This window comes from Myzus persicae, unplaced genomic scaffold (assembly GCF_001856785.1).
Source record: "Myzus persicae strain clone G006 unplaced genomic scaffold, MPER_G0061.0, whole genome shotgun sequence".
Taxonomy (NCBI): domain Eukaryota; kingdom Metazoa; phylum Arthropoda; class Insecta; order Hemiptera; family Aphididae; genus Myzus; species Myzus persicae.
In genome coordinates, this window is record NW_019101246.1 from 259,928 (window position 1) to 279,982 (window position 20,055).

Below are 20,055 nucleotides of genomic sequence, written 5' to 3' on the forward strand. Positions count from 1 at the left end.
ACACAACACTTAATCAACTTTGTCAAAGTGAGCAAAGTATGACGCATTGTGATAAACATAATACAATTAAAAAACTATAGGTTTCTGAAATTCTGAATTCCATCAGACTTAATTATATGAAAGCCAATTACTAATTTTCTGAAAATGATTAGTATCTCTACACAAATATCAAACTTGAAGGGTTGATTTGATTATTTTTGTTTAAAATTTTAAAATCTATGTTTATGAAATGTACCTACTAATTTTAAAATTTCAGAGGATTCTCGGAAAATGTTGATCACACTACATTATCGATACCTTGAATGTTTTGAATTCTTATGAATAATAAACTGCAGACGTCATGTTGACGTTTGATTTTACTTTTTAAAAATATTGCATTGTTTTGCAGTTATGTGTTTATATGTCACTAGAACAATAAGGCGTATGTATAGGTACTCGGTAAGTAGAGTAAATCATTTGCATACTAACCTTTGTGTATGATTTTTTATGAAACTAATTAATGAGATGATCAACAAATGGTCTGTTCACTTAGTACAATACTAAGGACATTTTTCATTCAATAAATACAACCCTACTTTTGGATCCAAAAGTCAGTGTGATTTATTTCGAGTTGTTGAAAGCTGCAAAAAACGGATCCACTGCAATTAATTTAAACTCAGGTAATGATTTGACATATACCTAATATTATTGCATTTAGGTGGAGTCTTAAGAACAAAACATTTAATTTATTGTATTTTTTAATGTCTTTTTTCTTCTTTTCCTTACTTTTTTTGGCTATATTAGAGTGTTCAAAACTTCAAAAAAATATCATAATTATATTTGTTAATGTTTTATGCATGTGCTGGCTGCAAAAATACGTCGAAAAGTCACAATGCTGTTAAAATATTTTTTATAAACCTTAAATGTCTATGTCTTATTTAGATTCTGAGTGGAGCGATGAATTTATTGATTTTACAATGGTGTGTTATTATTTATTTATTTTTCTACTTTTGTGTCTGTCGTCACGGTTTGGGGCAGTGAAAGTGCTTCGATTTAATTCAACAGCAATTTTTCTGGTAGGAAAGTGAATCTAGTTGATGAATTTGGGAGGTCAAAATTTAAAATTCCAATAGTTTTAAAAAGCGACAAGAAAAACAAACAAAACATTAAGGGAAACGGGAATTTTTACGCAAAACCGGTTTTCGAATTGAAATTATTAGTGTTTGTGTTAGCATTTTCTATAGCACCATACAATTTTCAAAATATTTTGACTCGTATTGAACTATGTATAGGCATATGAAATTAACGATTATTATTTGTTTTTTTTTTAACTATAATGTAAATAAAAAAATTTTCGCCCGGTCGAAAAACTTGAAAATTTAATACAAGGTTCATCATAAGTTGTTATTAGCGGTAATTAAAAAACAAATTGAGCATAAATCTACAATAAATCTTTATGTACGTTAGAATTTAGAATTTTGACAAAATTCATAAAAATCACTGAAATTTATTAGCAAATTATTTTGAGTAAGAAATTCATAAAACGTTCTTTTTATATCTATGATTACAATATTGAGTACAATATATCTTATAAGTTTGTCCATCTCAATCAAAGAAAATTTTACCAGAAAGTCAAATTAAATTTTTATGAGCATTTGAAGTTGATATTGTTATATTTTTACAGCCATTCACTCGATTTCTCATGTATCGATTTTCCTATTTTGTTGTAATTCGAAAACGAATAACTGTAGGAACTTGAAATTTACACCATATGTTTATTTCATCAATTCCATAAACTTGATATCAATTTCAAAATATTTTGACTTGTTTTAAGCTGTTGAAGCCTTGACGGACATTTTCAATTTTCAATTTTTTCAAATTTTTTGTTCTATAAATGTCAATAAAATTGTATTGGTTTTGTCAAAAAGCATGAAAATTTAATTCAAGATTCTTGATGTATTGTTACAATAGCAATTAAAAAATATTAAAAATACCGAGAAACGATTTTTTTTATAAGGATTTAAAGTTCAAATTTTGACTATATTTATTAAATTGAAAATTGAAAATGATTTTGTAGGTAGTTAAAAATTTTAAAAATGTTCCATTTTTATAGCTAAGGATTGAAAATTTAAAACAATTTTCAACTTGAGTAGTTTTTTCCGTAATTAAAAAATCCAAAAATATATAAATACAGTTATATTTTACACTCATTTTAAGTTCAAATTTTGACAAAATCACATTCTAACACAAATAATAACGATTTTTGTCATTTAAAATTTAATAACATGCTCCTTAAAAAGATATAAATCGAAAAATTCCGGGAAGTGTCTTTATGGGCTATGGCAATACAACAAAAGTATCAAAATTTACTACATTTATAAAAATTTTGCATCTCTAAATTAAACGTTACTGCATAACTGGCTTTTTGTGATTATGGTAGATCTAGTAGATTTCTAAATATATAATATTCATCTCAATAATCTAATTTCCGGCTCAGTGGCGCCGTGTGCACTGGTTTCAAAACAGCCCAATTTTTCCGGTATCACTGATAATTGAAGGATAATATTAATTTAAATTTCAACTTACCGGCACCGTATTAATAATAAGTAATAACAATAAAAATATGATACAAAATATCCTAGACTGACAAACAGTCTCCGCTCAGAATCGTTTTTCGTATACAATGATTTAATATCATTGAATTAAAATTTAACACCTTCCATTACAGTGACCCACTTGTAATCTACAGTACAGCAGAGCGACATCCACTCACCAGCTTTTTTTTTTTTTATTGAACCTTTACAATTTCCAGTTAATAATAAAAATATTTGATGTCAATACAATGTATGGAAAATTATTATTTCATAACAATGATGTATTATAATGCTTACACAGTTTTTTTTTAGCTATAAACGTTTTGAAAATGTATAGACTAGACTTGAGCGATATATTCTTGGCAACTTCATCTTTGGTACATAGTAGCGATTACGGTAAATACTTTTTGGCTCTTTGAAAAAAATAAACATAAGAAATTTGTCGATTTGCAATAGAATATGGCAAATAAATTCATTAAATCATTTGCACTATTAGTAATTCTGGTTCAAAGAATGTATTATTAAGGTATTTCTGCATATTTATTTTCTTAAAAAAACATTTTTTTAGTTGAATGATTTTTTCATCAAATTCTTCTTTAAATAGTCTTCACTAGTTAGTAGTTACTAATTAGTAATTACTCTCTCTAGTTATTTTAGACTAGCTTGAAGTTTCAAAGATCGTTTATGCTTGTAAATTATAATAAACTAATATTTTTATGTCAGAAACAAAAACTGTTTTTTATAATAATATATTTAATATATTAACGTGCCAACTCTTTGTATTCAGATGCTCAATTAACTCGCCAAATCAAAATAATACATGTTTCAAGTGTTTTCCTAAATTAGAAATTACTCCCAGTTTATCTTCATCGGACAAAAATATGTTTAAGCCTAGTTTCCTTTCAATACAATTTATTTTTGACACTCAAACGGTGTAAGTTTTTTGTTGTATTGAATATTTCTAAGATTATTTAATGAAAACAACAAATTTACAGTACTTTATTTTATTTGTAACTTATTTTTCTTCATGTCTAATAGCACTCCTATGATTAGAGTTAGTATATAAAATATCCAAAACTGCAAGAAATTTCGATTTATTTAGTCTTAATCGATTTTGCATACTGAATTTCATAATGACCAACGAGTTGAACATATGTATTTTAGATTTAGAGATTTGATCAAACTATTTTCTCATATTTAAAATGAATACAAAAAAAACATATACTTTTAAATTAATTAATAACAAAATATGAAAACATTTTTTTTAATTTCGTGACCACAGAAATGTTTAGTATACCTGTTTGATGATATTAATGTGGTTAAAGTAATTTATTTTACTTTTAAACATTAGTATTTAGTACTATAGTAAGTTTAATTCATTTTTGCCAACAAAATTACATTTAAAAAGTCATTGTGTGTATAAAATATAATAATAAACTCTAAAAGGTTCAAGTACCCACTAATAATATTTTTTAATTAAAACAAAATAACTTAAATCATTAGTCTTGGTTATTTAATATAAAGTAATGTCGCCCAAATTTGAAGATAAAATAATCATAGAAAAACTTTTTTTTTCTGATAAAAGTATAACATTTTTTTAAGAAACATATTTTCAATTTTAAAGTCTTAAATGTAAAAAAAAACCATTTTTGATTTTCTGACTCAAAATAATTTGCGAATTTTCGCGATTCTTACGAAAATCGGACTGCATATTACATTCCCTCAGAAACGTTTGAAGTCGTGCGGCCATATGTCAACAGGGCAATGTTACAAAATAACTCAATAGATAAGATCCTTATACATATTGATATAACTTATATATTACGAATACACGATGTCAGTGAAGTTGCCCCCCCCCCCACATTATCCGATCGATCTCGGACCGGTGCCGATATTTTGCAAATAGTTTGCAATAATTTTGCAAGCTTACTTTTACAATTTGCAAATAAATTTTTTTTTTTGAGGGTTTAAATCTAATTTAAATAAAAAAATTATATTTTCATGAAACAAGACAAATAAAAAAAAGTTAAGTCGAATAAAAAAATCTGAAATGCATAACAATTCAATTTAAATAAAAAAATCTAAAATGCATAAAAGAAAAGTCGAATAAAAAAGAATTAATTGAATGAAAAAATCTAAAAAAGTTGAGTTCAACAAAAACATGTAATATGAATAATTATGTATTAAACTGCATACAGATATATAGGTATGTAGTGTGCTAATTTAAACTACTTTTTATTTACTACTATTTTTTACTTACGAGTATTTTAAAAACACTAGCATGTTTTTTGAATCGATCGAACAAAATCAGGGTTCTGACAGTAAACTTGTAAAATTATCCGAAAAAAAAATCTGCAAATTGTAAAATTGAGTTTGCATGTTATTACAAACTATTTTCAAAATATTGGCACCGATCCAAGACGGATCGGATAACGTGTGAGGGGGGGGGCTACGTGAAGTTGCCCCTGCCCAAATTTTGAAGTGATATTATACCGAATGCTGAGTTATTTCAATATACATTTACGCCTATTCACACAATGACAAATACTCTCTTGAATAATAAAAAAAGTGTATCGTGATGTAGACTGAAGTGGACGTTGTGCATTGGCTCTTCTTGTGGAAAAAACTGTTGATGAGTCGATTTCGTATGATCCTTTATAGTGTGTGATCTGATGTATAATCACTTCCTAATTGGTGTGTATCGGTTGATCGAAACGTTAAGGTATCTCGGTGGGTCTATGATTTTATGTTTTACGGTGCAACATTTGTATCGTTCCGTGAAACGTTCGATCGTACATGGTTGGGGTGATTGTCGTGGGCATTGTTAATATGTTCTATGTATCGTGTGAGTATAAGGAATGCATGTATATTGTATTATTGTATACATCGCATATTATGTTACTGCAGCGCTATCCCATAAACAGCACGGAGTGCCAAGGACCTCTGTAATCAATTATATCTGTTTTTATTTAAGAATAATATTTTTATATTTAATATTACATTGTTGTATAAAATGTATTTTTTATTTTTATTAAAGAAGAAAGCCCTTGGTGACTTGACCATTGGCTTTTCTGATGTATAGGTACTTAAATAGTTTAAACTAAATTGTACAATTTAATATTTTTTTCATAAATAAGAATATATTTTGGATGGATTCTTTGTCGGGGCCCAGTGCATCGTGAAGGTGCTCAAGTATGTTGTATTATTGTCTAGCCTCTTGCATATCTCTACATGCTGTAATAATGTGTTTGGTAGAGGCAGGATATCCGCATGTAAGACATGTTCTTGGTTGTTCTTTTTTCATCAGATGGCCTTATGTGTAGTGCCTATGACCTATTCTAAAGCGATTTAATACAATTTCGTCTCTTCTTTTTGAATTTCATCATAAACTTTATATTCAATTAGCTATGTACGCAATACAATTAAGAAATATTTATCAATTATCAAATTATTTCTATAATATAGACTAATTAGACTTACATTACAATGGTGTAATTTAATTATGAAATTGTTCTAGAACTTTAACTAGCGTTAAATAACAAAACAGTAAATAAAATGGCTGAACATAAAGAAGAAGTTGTAATATCAGGTATTGGAGGATGCTTTCCAGAAAGCAATAATATAACTGAATTGAGTGATTTGTTATTCAACAAAATAAATGGAGTCACAATTGATTCAAGGAGATGGAAACCAGGTATTTATTTTTTTGTTACTACAATATTGAATTTTATTTAATTAAAAAATGATATTTCTTATAGATCAACTAAGTGAAATAAATGGAACTGGAAAAATAAAAAATATTGATAAATTTGATGCCACATTCTTCAGCGTTCATCCAAAACTTTCCAAAGTTATGGATATAATGACAAAAATATGCTTAGAAAGATCAATTGAAGCCATTATCGATGCCGGTCTGAGTCCAGCGGACTTGCATGGAACAAATACAGGAGTATTTATGGGATCTGAAATTAGTGAAAAGGACTCGTTAACCATGGGTAATGATACTATAGGATTTGCAATGTTAGGTGTTAGTAGAACTATGCAAGCAAACCGGCTTTCTTTCATTCTTAATTTAACAGGTAGAAAACATTAAACATAATAAATAAGGCAATTTTTTTAATTATTTTAAAAATGTGTAATGAATAACATCTAGGACCGAGTTTTTCCATGGACGGAGGATGGATTTGTGGCTCAGACGGTTTGAAAAAAGCGAAAGAAATGATTGAAAATGGCTTATTATCATCTGCGATTGTCGGGGTTACTAGTCTGACTCTTCGACCTGAATTACAATTTCAATCTCAAGGTTTGAATAGATTAACCAAAAGTGATCAAACTAAATCATTCAGTTCAGACGGTAAATATATATTTTAAAACAATAAAATAAAAATAATATTAATATTCCATACAGGCATTCCAATTTTACATTAAACTAGTTTTTGATATTAAAGTTCAAACATTTTGGATTGAATTGCATAATTTAACTAGGAAATTTGGTTTTATTGAATTAAAAGTAATACAATGACTTAATAAATTGAAAAAATTTCATTTATATAGATAGTAGGTACCAAATAATTAATAGCTTGTATTGTGATTAGCAAGCTTCAGATAGAGATAGAAAACCCCAAGTTGTACACAGCATTTGGACTTAATAATATATTTGTTCAAATTCTCATACAAAACTATTATTAAGTACCCTTAGGCATACTTTATAATATATCTAAAATCAAGATACAGTAGAATCCGCTTAATTAGGACACATTTGGCGGTGACATATTTATCATCATTATCCGACTGTCCACATTAACCGAATAACTAATAAACAGAAATAATTGTCTACGTGTACATACGTAATAACTTTATTTAAAAATACATACATTTGTACTTAGTTCATATTTTGTTTAAAACATATTATGATTATTTGCAGTAGTGCATTATATTTACTATTTAATATTATTATGTACATATAAAGTAAATGAATTAGATAATTATTTTATTAAATATAACCATATACATACAAAGTCTACAGTAGTATTAAGTTTAGAACATTTGATATTTTTGTTTTCAAATTTGTCGAGTTGAATACAAATTGGACAATGATAGTGAACTATATTCGACCAAAATAGGTATTCAAATATATTTCTATGGAATATTCTCATTCATTTAATTATTGATCTTTATTTTACCAATTATAAATATTTTTACCGTGCAAAAACTTGCTAATGGTTTGTACAGGAATTTAACTGAGGATAGAAATAATTTGAATAATTAGGTACAGTAAAACCTTTAAAACCAATAGTTGTATACACAAATTCTTATTTATTTATTTTGCTGAAATTTCAAAGTCTTAACCAAGATATCTGTTAAGCTACATTTGTATACTGATATAGTGGTAATTATTCTAAAAAGCTGGATGTATTTATATTCTATAGAACAGTAGATTTGCGAGCAATAAAAAAAAAATTTAATTGAAATCATTTTGGTATTGTTGGCCTACCTTCTCAATTACTTTTATTGTATTGTAATGTATGCATGATTGGAAAATAATCTGTATTTTGTACAAAAATATGAGGTATGATATCATGTGTAACTCGAATTGAAGCTATGAATAATCATACAAGTTACGAATCCTAATTATTTAATTAAATATTCTTAAAAAAATCATAAAAAAACCAAATATTATTCTAGCTTTTCTTTTTTACTATAAATATGACAGTAATAACTAATAACCTACCATTAAATACAGATAATATAATAATTATTAATTGAAGGCTATATGTCTACAATCGAATAATCATCAACTACAATAATTAAATTTTTTCTTGTAGCTGACGGGTACAACAGATCAGAAGCTTGCATTGTTTTGTATCTTCAAAAGGCGTCTGAAGCGAAGCGATCATATGGAACATTGTTGAATGTAAAATCGGTGCAATTTGGTAATCATGATGGAACAATAACCGACCATGATGGAAATCACTTTAAATCATTACTATTAGATACTTATAAAGAAGCTAATATAGATCCTGCTACAGTAGATTTCATAGAAGCCTATGGATCAGGAATTAAGGTGATATTAACCAAAAGTGTATATCAATACTTAACATTTTATTTTAATTTAGCATTAATTTAACAGAGTGAAGATGCTATGGAATTAAATGTTATGGAAGAAGTGTTTTGTACGGAAAATAGAAAAACACCGTTAAAAGTAGGTTCCGTGAAGAGTAACGTAGGTCACTGTGAAGTGTCTAGTCACTTTATGTCAATTGTAAAAGCCATCATTACGCTGGAAAGTGGATACATACCACCAAACATAAATTACACAGAACGAAATAATAATGTGGCAGCGTTGAAAAATGGAAAAATTCAAGTATGTATAGATAATCATCTTTATTTTACTATTTGTTTTAATAAAAAAAGAAAAATTGATACACAATAATCCCGTATGTACAGTAGAAAACATTTTTTTACTAAATTAGGAGGTAATACTATCTTTATACATAGGATAAATATAAATTACAGATTATGTTTTTTATTAAGGTAATTACTGAAAAAACTCCTTTTGTTGGAGATATCATCGGAATCAGTTCATTTGGGTTGCCAAATGCATTTAGTCATGTAATTCTTAAAAAAAATAATATCATTAATAATAAAATTGTGGACGTCCACAATTCTACCAATATACCACGATTAATACTAGTATCAGGACGAAATGAAGAAAATGTTAAAGAGACATTAGACAAGGTATTTATAAATTAAATCCAAAATATATTAGGTATATGTGTATTATTTCAGTTATATAATTATTAGATTAAAAGTCACGGAAACAATGCTGAGTTTGTGTCATTAACTAATGACATATTCACTAGAAATATCAATGCCCATTTCTTTAGAAGTTTTAGCATTTTCCCTAATCTGGATGAATCACGAGTAGATGATGTTTGGGTAAATAACATTGCAATTATTGTGAATTAATTTTGCATACTAATAATTAGTATCGATACTATTAAATCTATTATAGATTCTATTATAGAATTTTCGTTTTAATGACAAATTTTATTTTAAGAATGTTAGTTTAAAACGTCCAGTATGGTTTATATTCTCTGGTATGGGATCACAATGGCAAGGAATGGGCACAGATCTTATGAAACTTCCAATTTTCGCTGATGCTATCAACAAATGTGATATTATACTAAAACCACGAGGAGTTGAAATCAAGAATATTCTAACAGATCAAAATCCAAAACTTTTTGACAACATTCTTAATTCGTTTGTCGGAATTGCTGCGGTTCAGGTTCGGGTTGATCCAATCTTGAATATATTTGGAAGATAAGTATAAATATTTATATTTTTTAGATCGGATTAGTAGAAGTGTTGAGAGCATTAGACATTACAACCGATGGGATCATAGGCCACTCGGTCGGAGAATTGGGATGTGCCTACGCAGATGGTTGTTTTACAGCTGAAGAAATGATATTAGCTGCTTACGCCAGAGGTCGAGCTTCTCTTGAAACAGACTTTATTCCTGGAATGATGGCTGCCATCGGTAATACCCAGAATATAACTCCAATGTAGCATTACTTTATTATTTTTTTATATTTTGTTAAGGACTTGGGCATGACCAAATCAAAGACAAACTTCCTCATGACATCGACGTCGCTTGTCGTAATAGTTCCACTAGCTGTACAATATCGGGTCCAGTTGACAGCATCAATGCATTCGTGTCACAATTAAAATCCGAAGGTGTCTTTGCAAAATCCGTCAACGTTGCTGGTATTGCATATCATAGTAGATATATTCAATCCGCTGGCCCGACTCAACTTAAATATTTAAAAGATGTTTGTTCAAAATTTAAATTAAATATATTATTTTCATTTTAACAATGTACGTATAATTTTTTTATAGGTGATCAAGGTACCAAAGAAAAGGTCTTCTAAATGGATCAGTAGTTCGTTGCCAGAAGCAGAATGGGGGTCTGAACTTGCAAAATATTCTTCTGCAGAATATCATACAAACAATCTATTGAGTAGTGTTTTATTCGAAGACGCTCTAAAACACATACCAAAAGACGCAATTACCATTGAAATTGCACCCCATGGCCTACTTCAAGCAATTATAAAAAATGCATTACCTGAAACAGTGACCAATATTTCACTGACAAAGAGAATGTACGGAGATTCTGTTCGATTCCTACTTACTTCTATTGGGAAGTGAGTCACCGTGAACTGCCTGTTTTATGTTATATGGTTTATGTTAATTTGTAAACCATAAGTTGTTCTTTTGAAATTATTATTCTATGTTTTAATCATTTATTTTAGAATGTATATTAGCGGATTGAATCCCAAAATAAAAGAACTTTATCCAACGATAAAATATCCTGTTAGTCGTGGAACACCTTCAATTTACGGTTTACCGTTTTGGGACCACACTGAAAAATCGTCTGAATTATTCCAAACATCTGTAAGTATAACTTTGGTTAATTAACCAACATATTAACTACTTCAACATTTTATTGAAATTTCATATATCTTATACAGAACATTTTTAAGTAGAAGTAAATAAAGGATATTTTACCCAATTTAGAATTAAAAATGTTTTATATGGTTTTTGGTATTTATAAAATTAAATAAAAAAAAACTCACATGTAGTACCTGTAATATAAAAGCAAGTAATATTAACCAGGATTTAAAATTCTACACAAATTCTTCTCAAATAAAAAATATTATTTTAGCGAATAGTTTGTCTTTTTCCACAATTTTATTTTTGCTTTGGGAAATAAATTGAAATCTTTTATTTACGTATTATTGGGATATCATTGCTTTTGATTTAGTACAGATGCATAAATTTGTGTCTATGGAAATAGCGGATTGTGTATGTTAAGTAACGTCAAAAAGCTGCGGGAAACAACTTCACTTTTTTCACAACAGTCCAATTTCTAGAGAAAAATGGTGCTAAATTAATAATTTACATACCATATTGTTTTAGATGAATGACCGATCAAGTGAACACATTTTTTCATTAGTGCTCAATGATGACATACATTTAGTTAAATACCAAATCCATGGACAGCATATAATACCATTTTCAGTTATATTAGTAAGAAAGAAATACTAAAATATCTTATTGATATGTATAATGTTTTTTATACTATAATTTTCAGTTTAATGTTTGGAAAACATTCATTGAAATAAACTCTATAAGTTTAAACGAAAAATCGATTCAATTTCAAAATCTTCGGTTCAGAAATAATGTCAAAATGCATCCAACTGGTAGATAATATCTAAATTTGTTTTATCAAATATATTAAAATGCAATGAAAATTCAATTTTTTTTGTAGATTCCTCTGATTGTTATGTAATGATTCAATTGGGATCTGGTGTTTTTGAGTGCAGTATTGACGATGAGCTAATTTTATCAGGCGAAATAAAATTTTTAAATGATATAACCTTAGGTTCAACTGAAGAAAAATCAGTATACTTAGACCAAACCCCAGACGACTTCTATGGCAATGTATCGGAAAATGAGATAAATTCTATTTTGAAAAATAATAGATTCAATTTGGGATTCAAAAACATTAAGAATTTCAAAATTTTTAAGAATAAAATCCAAGGTTCCGTAAAATGGGACAATGATTGGATTTATTTTTTGGAGGGTTTATTTAAGTTTCCATTTTTAGAACATTTAGGCACAAAAACTATAGAAATTCCAGTTTATATAAGAGAAATGTGTATAATTCCTTCATTATTTGAAAGTCATTTAGAGAAAGGTACATTAAAATACCACTAATAACATTTATCATTCATCAAAGATTATAGAAATGGTTTATGTAGGTATAACACTAAATTTTGTTGACAGATATAGACGTCAATTACAACAAAGTAACAAATGAAGTAACTTGTGATGGAATTAAAATAAAAGGTGTCAAAAACGGATCTATATCATTACCCGTACTTAAATCTACAGTTGTAAAATTGCAAGCAAAATCTTTTACTAAATTCAACTACTTAAAATGCAAAGTATGTGAATATTTAAGTATATAATCAATTAATAACCATTTGATATGATTACATTATTACTTATAATTATAATTATAATAACATAAATAGTTATCTTTTATCTTTTTTTTTTATAACTTAGCTTTTTCCAATTTAACTAAAATTATTCCTAAGTAGTGTTAAAATCATGTTTATGATCATCCGTCTATTTCTATGGTTATAAAAAATGAATGTATTTGATAACGAATGTTTTTTTTTTATTATTGATCGTTACAGCTTCGGCAGCATAAGCCATTAGCTTATGCGTGTTATACAATTATATACTTATAAATATATGCTTATAATGGGAGAGATAAAAAAAAAGGAACAGTTTGTACAAAATTAGTGACTTATCTTATTTAATTATTATATGCTTTTACCTAATTTTAATGCCTTGAAGAACGATATGATGTTTTCTGGTAGGCAGTCGGGACCGATAATCTCTTACAGGTTCAATGGTATATTATACTTTTTTCGTTCTTCCTCGTTGGATCTGCAATCGGTCAGCAGTGTTTTTTTTTTTATTATTATTATAATTATTAAAGTAGACTAAATTATTGCAGTTTATTTGTGCAATAACCAAATAACCAATACAATTTTATTTTTTTTAATTTGTATTTATTTTATTCTAAGAACCTTTAGGTTGCACATTCACTCTGACTTATACTTACCTCTAATACATTTTTTATATTCATAAAAAAAATTTTCTCCGTACCAACATTACAATTAAATATATCATTTGTTGACTATTAACTAAAGTAACTCAAGTTATTTTTCGTTATTAACTTGCTCACTTCTGAAATTTTTAATTTTTCAATCATATTATAATGATTATAACATATTATGATATAAGGTAATTACGATAAATTGTGAAATTATGGCATAATAAAAGATCCTTCACAACCCACTCTTTTCTCATCAACAAAAACCCACCTCCCACCTGCGACGAATGCCACGCCGACCTCTCAATACAACATATCTTCCAGGATTGCTCAAAGTACAGGGACGCAAGAAACAATCTAGCTATACCACCAAATATGGATGAAGCACTAAACGAAAATAATATTATTAAAACTATCTCTTTTCTAACTCAAATCCACCTCATAAACAAACTTTAACAATGTAAAAACCCTTTCCATAGTCATTAAGCCATATTATTTTTTGTCTTGTACTCTTAATCTAAGCTAGGCTAATGACCTGTGATGTCGAAGCCTTATTTTCTAAAAAAAAAAAAAGATATAAATGAGATTTGGATTATCGTTTTAAATCAAAATATTATATTAGGGAAACTATGTATGAAACATCATGCAAATTTAAATTTTAAGTTTTGAATATTAGAATCACTTATAATAGAAAATAGAGTAATGAAAATTATGAAAAGTAAATAATGGAAAACTACTTTGCTACCCTAATTTATCATTGTAAATCATCTAAATAATTACAGTAATTCATTTCCAGAACATCAGTAATTTCGTTCGTGATTCTATTGATATAATTATGGAGACTGATCAGTTAAATATCGAAACATCTGGAAAAATTATTCTTAGTAGTCCATACCATTATGACGATCCAATAGCTAAAGTATGTACAAATGAAATCAAAGAAATAGTGGAAAACAAATTATCTATGAATGTAAGTGTAATATATTATAAAGTAAAAAATATTTAACTAATAATTATTATTATATTATACGTTTAAATATAACCACTAGAGTAAAATAATGAACTGGGAAAATATTATGGAAGTATCAGACTTTGATGATTCTGGAAGTTTTATCACGGTGTCAAATGTAAATTATTTGCAAGATACAACGAGAGCATTAGCCAATAAAAAAAATAGTTTCATTATTGTATGTTCTTTAAAAAAACTTCAAGAACTCAAAGACTGGAAAATAATTACACAGCAAGAATTCGACGATAACAACTGTTTAACATTGATGAAAAAGGTAAATCTACGACTTATTTAACAACACATAATGCAAATATCATTATTTTTTTAGATAATAACATTAGAAGAAAATAGCATATTTATTAAACCAACCAATGATAATTACGACTTCAGCATATGGAGATCATTAGAGACATCTAGCTCATCAACAGGGAAGATTTATTTAATTTTAAAGTCTGATCCATTAGAAGGCATCACGACTTATGTTAGAGAGATGTTAAATAAGTATAAATCAAATAAATTAAGGTAAATGCACTACGCAGAACTTTGATATGAATGCAAAAGTACAATATTATATTTATACTTTTATTTTCAATAGATTTTTGTTCATTTTGGATATAAACGCGCCAGAATTTGAATCCAATAAATCATTTTATGCAACTCAACTATCGAAAAATTTATTAGTTAATATCTATAATAACGGCGATTGGGGTTATTACAAAAAAATTGTTATTCAAGATTTAAAAGACAATATGAAGGTCAATGAAAACCTAGTATTTAAAAATGTACCTAAAAATCAGTAAGTTGAATTTATTTTTTATTTAATTTTATTATTTATTCACTTTATAATACTTTTTCAATGTTTTTCAGTAAAAATAAATTGACAATAAAATATCTAGGGTTAAATTTCAAAGATTTAGTTGTTGAAGAAAATACAGAAGTAATTATCTAACATTAAAAATGATTTATTAAAAAATAAAATATTTTATTTTTGAATTAGAATAAATTTGGACCATGGGAATACTCGGGACATATTGATGATAAAACTACAATGGGAATCACCTCGATCAATGAAATATCTTCTCAAATGATTTATGACCCTGTATTATCATGGCCTGTACCATCGATATGGTCATTAGAAGAAGCAACCACTGTTCCTCTGGCTTACGCTATGGTGATTAAACCTTTAATTAATTAACGACAGACTAAATATAATTACTGTTTTCGATCTTTCAGAGTTATTATGTGTTCAATGTATTGAGTACGCTTAAAAAGAATAATACTGTTTTAGTAACCTCGGGGTTGCATCCAATAGGTCAAGCTGCTATTTCGATAAGTTTAGACATGAAATGTGAGACTTATGCCATTGTGGACTCGGACCAACAAGCTGATCGACTTTCTTGTATCTTCCCAGGGGTATTAAGTTATTATGATAGTGATAATAAACAAACAACAATAAATACAATTTTATTTACAGCTATCAAGATCAAGAATACTTATAAATAAAAAGAACACATTTGATATTCAACTAAAAATGATTACCAAGTCCAAGGGTATAGATTGCATATTGAACATTTTGAGTGGTAAATCATTTTATGCTGCTCTTGGTGCACTTGCTAATTTTGGAAATTTCTTCAATTTTTCAAAATCAGATATGAAAGAACAGAGATATTTGGGTAATCTTACATTATGACATTATGTATAACCTATTACTTGTATTGTACGAAGAATATAGTTTTTAAAATATAAATGTCGTGTTCCAAAGGTACTCGAATATTCCTGAATAACATATCGTTTTTTGCTGTCGGTTCAAATACGTTGTTGAATGAAAGTGTTGAAAATAAACAAATTGTACAACAAGCATTTATGGATGGATTGCATAAAGGCTTGATAAAACCTTTTCGTAGCCATGTTGTAACTACGTCATTGAGCAGTAGTAACATGTTTGACATAATGAGGTAAATAATTACACGACCTAAGCAGTTATACAATTTTATTTATTCGTGTTTAATATAGAACTAACTCTGCATTGATTACGTCTGGAAAAGTGGTATTGTCGATAAACGATAATAAAAATAATGAAGATAGTTCTAAATTAAAAGAAAGAGTTGAATGTAACACGTATGAATGTCATCCAGATAAAATATACCTAATAGTTGGTAAATATGTTTTACTCATTCAATCAATTATAATATTCGTTAATCATTTCGTATATTTAAATGTATTAATAATTTTGTTGTTCGATATTGCAGGAAATAGAGGAGATTGGCTGGACCTCGCTGAATGGTTGGCTGAACGGGGTGCTCAAAAAATCGTAATCGTTGTGAAAAGGTGCTTAATGTCATCAACTGTTTGTAGAAGGTTCGTAAATACTTTTATGAATAGATATCTGATATATTTTTAACTTTTTATTTATGATATCAATTATGGTTATATTTTTTTTAGATTTGATAAGCTCATATCCCGAAACGTATCTGTACAAATCGAATCAGATTTACACTTAAAAACTAAAGAAGAATCGAGTAATTGGCTAAATTATTTGACATCATCAAAAGAGTTAGGTGCATTATTTATAGTGAATCAGGTATGGTAATTTTGTTTTCTGTCATAATACATTTTTGTTTTTACTGATTGATTTTTTTTTTTTTAGTTTGACGAAACAAAAATTAATAATCTACGATATTCTTTCGAAGAGCTTAGGAATAAAATAACTGCTACTCCATTTATATGTATATTAAGTAAAGCGGACCACATTTGTGCCGAACTTAAATCAATAGGTTTTAATGCGTTAAACATAACTTGGGACGGACTGTCTTCAGAACCGAAAAATACCGGAATAATATTGCCCTCCCTCGATTTTCTACTTCAAAACTCAAACGCTTCAGATTCCCATTCATTTATATGCTCCAAGAAAAACAACAATACATCAAAATGTAATTATTTACTAATTAATATTTACTTATTTATTAATTATTAACACATATGGATAACTTTAATTCACGATTCAATGAGTATTCTAAACTCAGGAAAGTAATGCAAGAATTAAGTTAACCAATGTTTTAATTTCTAAATATTTCAATCAAATAAGTTTATTCTTGTTTGCACAAAATAATATGTGCAATACACAATTAATAAATTCTCCATATTTATTTTTTTAACTATAAAAATTATTCATTTTTATATTATTTATAATGTGACTTTATTTTTATATTTCAAAAGTAAATTGTAATAACAAATATTAATATTAATACAATACAGAATTTATTGAGGTTGTTTCGTGAAAAAATTGATTTCAGGGTCTTACCAAATGAACGATGTGATTGAAAATTTTTTCCCTGATGCCGTTATTGAACTACTTCTTCTAAATAATAAAATAACAAAAGAAGCCGGATTTATAGAGGTTACTACAAGAAGTCCGAGGTTATCACAATTGAAGTCTGTAACACCAGTGTTTGTCATACCTGGATTAAAACCAAAACTCATCGAATCGTTTTATAAACAGTTTTTTTATCCTGTTTTTGAAGCACAATACCCTGAAGACATGATATCGATCGATAACTTAGCTGAAACTTTTGTGAATGTATGCTTATCAGTCCACGAAAATATTTACTTTGTTTTATACTGTAATCTTTTTTGTTTAAACTTTAGAAACTTAAAAGTATTGCAAATCAAGGTTCCGTATCAATTATTGGTGAATCTTGGGGTGGAATGATTGCTCTAAAAATGGCTCAAATATTGGAATCTCAAGGAATTCTTGTTACTGTAACATTATTAGAAGCTGACCCAGAGTTTTTAACTGGATGGGCTGAACGTTTTCTGTTAAATGATAATTTCAAAAATAAGTTAAATAAAATGTATAGTTCATTCTCCAGTGAGGTAAATACTAAATGTAAAGGGACTAACAAATATTAATTAATCGTTAATCATTATAATCTTATTACAAAATAAAAAATATTGGGTAGCGAAATAATGAAGAAATAATTTCTAAATTTGATTTATTTTATCCTCAATTACTACTGTTAAAGACATTTTTTTTTTTGCAAGTAATTAATTTATTATTATTTTATCTAGTTTGCTAAGTCTACAGTTCAAACGAGTGACAATGAATTTCGGTCGAACACTATGTCTGATCATCATAAAATATTTGAAGAAAAAACACACAGAGCTTTAAACCTTATTTGGTCTTTATTACGGACATCCTTAGAGTCTAAACCTCTGTCAAATAAATTGCACACGAAAGTGTTGATATTTAGATATGAAAGGAAGTTTGAATTTGATAGAACAAATTTAAATGATGTAAGTTAACTTGATAATTTTTTAGTTATTTATTAACAATTTAATTTTACGTTCATTGTTTTTCAGTATTGTATTAACCCGCCATTTGTGTACATTATACCTAAGCCAGATTACAGAAGTATGTTGGAGGATAAGAAAACAATTGAAGCTATAACAAAGAACGTAACACAGCTGTATCCATTAGGAGTAGAATTATCATTGAGTGATAAATATAAACAATATTACTACAATGTTGAGAAAATTTTCTCTTACTAGATGAGTCACTATTTTTAATTTTCTTACTTTTTAATTAAAATGTCTTATGTGTATTGTAAATGGAATGAATAAAAGGATTATGTTATGCATCAAGCAGTATTATTGACTTTTTTAGGAACCTGGAACAATATTCACTTGTGTACAAATAAGTTACACACTTTACAAAATATAACTGAATGATTATGCTATAATATGTATTAAACCGTTATAATATATATAATGCAATGATATTTAAAACACATTAATATCAATGTATACGAATAAATAGGATAATAATGGATTCTAAGAGGTGATGATCTTTCAGCCAGCCTATATTATAATAATGTTTTTAAATTTTAACAAAATTAGGAAGATATAATTTGTCGTTCAGGAGTTTAATTTTGTTCAAATTTAAACTTAAAAATATTTTTTTAGATCGTATGGTTAACGTACCTATTAACTACGAATGCGATACTTTGTATTATATTTTCAATCTTTAGCTATAAGAACTGACAATTTTTAAAAAAAATAACCCTTCTCAGAATATAAAATATCTGATTGGTTATCCTATAATATGAATTCGACTGTTATATTATATTATATATATAAGTAATGCAATATTATTTATAATAAGAAATTATCACATGGATTTTATATTTATGTTATACTTATAATTTACAATTCACGTTAAATAGATTTTCCGTATTATTATTTTCTAAAATTGAGGCAAAAAAAGTTTTAGTTTATATGTTCATGAAACTAAATAAATATATTGAAAATTAACCGTAAAACACATCTAATTATTAGTAATAAAATCCATAATTCTGTATGGCCCTCTATTTGGTGGCTTATTGCAGCCAAGTATTATTTTACATCATTGCATATTCAAATGGAAAAATAGATCATCAGACAGATTTCAACAATTAACAGTATTCAAACTGTAAACAATACTATTGTCTTAGTTAATAGTTTAAGATCTAAACAGTGGTTAACCCTTGACTTAAATCTTATTGTTTTAGTAGGTAAATGTATATCAGTATAAACGAGATCCAGGAATAAAAAGAGGGAAAGTGGGTAACAGTTCTGCTGTACAATTGTAGATGTCATATACCTCTTTATTGTGGAAATTGCTATAAGGGGTAATATTTAGATAATATACATTTTACCTAAGTGGAAGCTTGTTTTAAATTTTCAATCCTTAGCTAAACAAATTGAAAGTTTTATACATTTTTAACTACTAAATCATTTTTCAATTT

General features: G+C 27.4%; 1 protein-coding gene across 1 annotated transcript; it reads left to right on the plus strand.

Annotated features, from left to right (window-relative positions):
• Positions 1 to 530: 530 nt before the first annotated feature.
• Positions 531 to 18,919, plus strand: LOC111028362 (fatty acid synthase-like). Its single transcript, XM_022306983.1, has 34 exons — positions 531 to 659; positions 6,091 to 6,267; positions 6,332 to 6,652; positions 6,727 to 6,927; positions 8,399 to 8,637; positions 8,704 to 8,937; positions 9,108 to 9,311; positions 9,378 to 9,512; positions 9,634 to 9,861; positions 9,924 to 10,113; positions 10,176 to 10,405; positions 10,473 to 10,777; positions 10,886 to 11,027; positions 11,553 to 11,663; positions 11,728 to 11,836; positions 11,905 to 12,333; positions 12,423 to 12,583; positions 14,060 to 14,233; positions 14,313 to 14,546; positions 14,601 to 14,794; positions 14,868 to 15,068; positions 15,140 to 15,209; positions 15,270 to 15,443; positions 15,506 to 15,685; positions 15,747 to 15,945; positions 16,035 to 16,227; positions 16,286 to 16,428; positions 16,522 to 16,630; positions 16,715 to 16,853; positions 16,920 to 17,202; positions 17,566 to 17,849; positions 17,918 to 18,145; positions 18,341 to 18,565; positions 18,632 to 18,919. Exons 2-34 carry the CDS (start codon positions 6,129 to 6,131, stop codon positions 18,818 to 18,820), a joined length of 6,597 nt encoding a protein of 2,198 aa, XP_022162675.1. The 5' UTR covers positions 531 to 659; positions 6,091 to 6,128; the 3' UTR covers positions 18,821 to 18,919.
• The last annotated feature ends 1,136 nt before the right edge of the window (positions 18,920 to 20,055 follow it).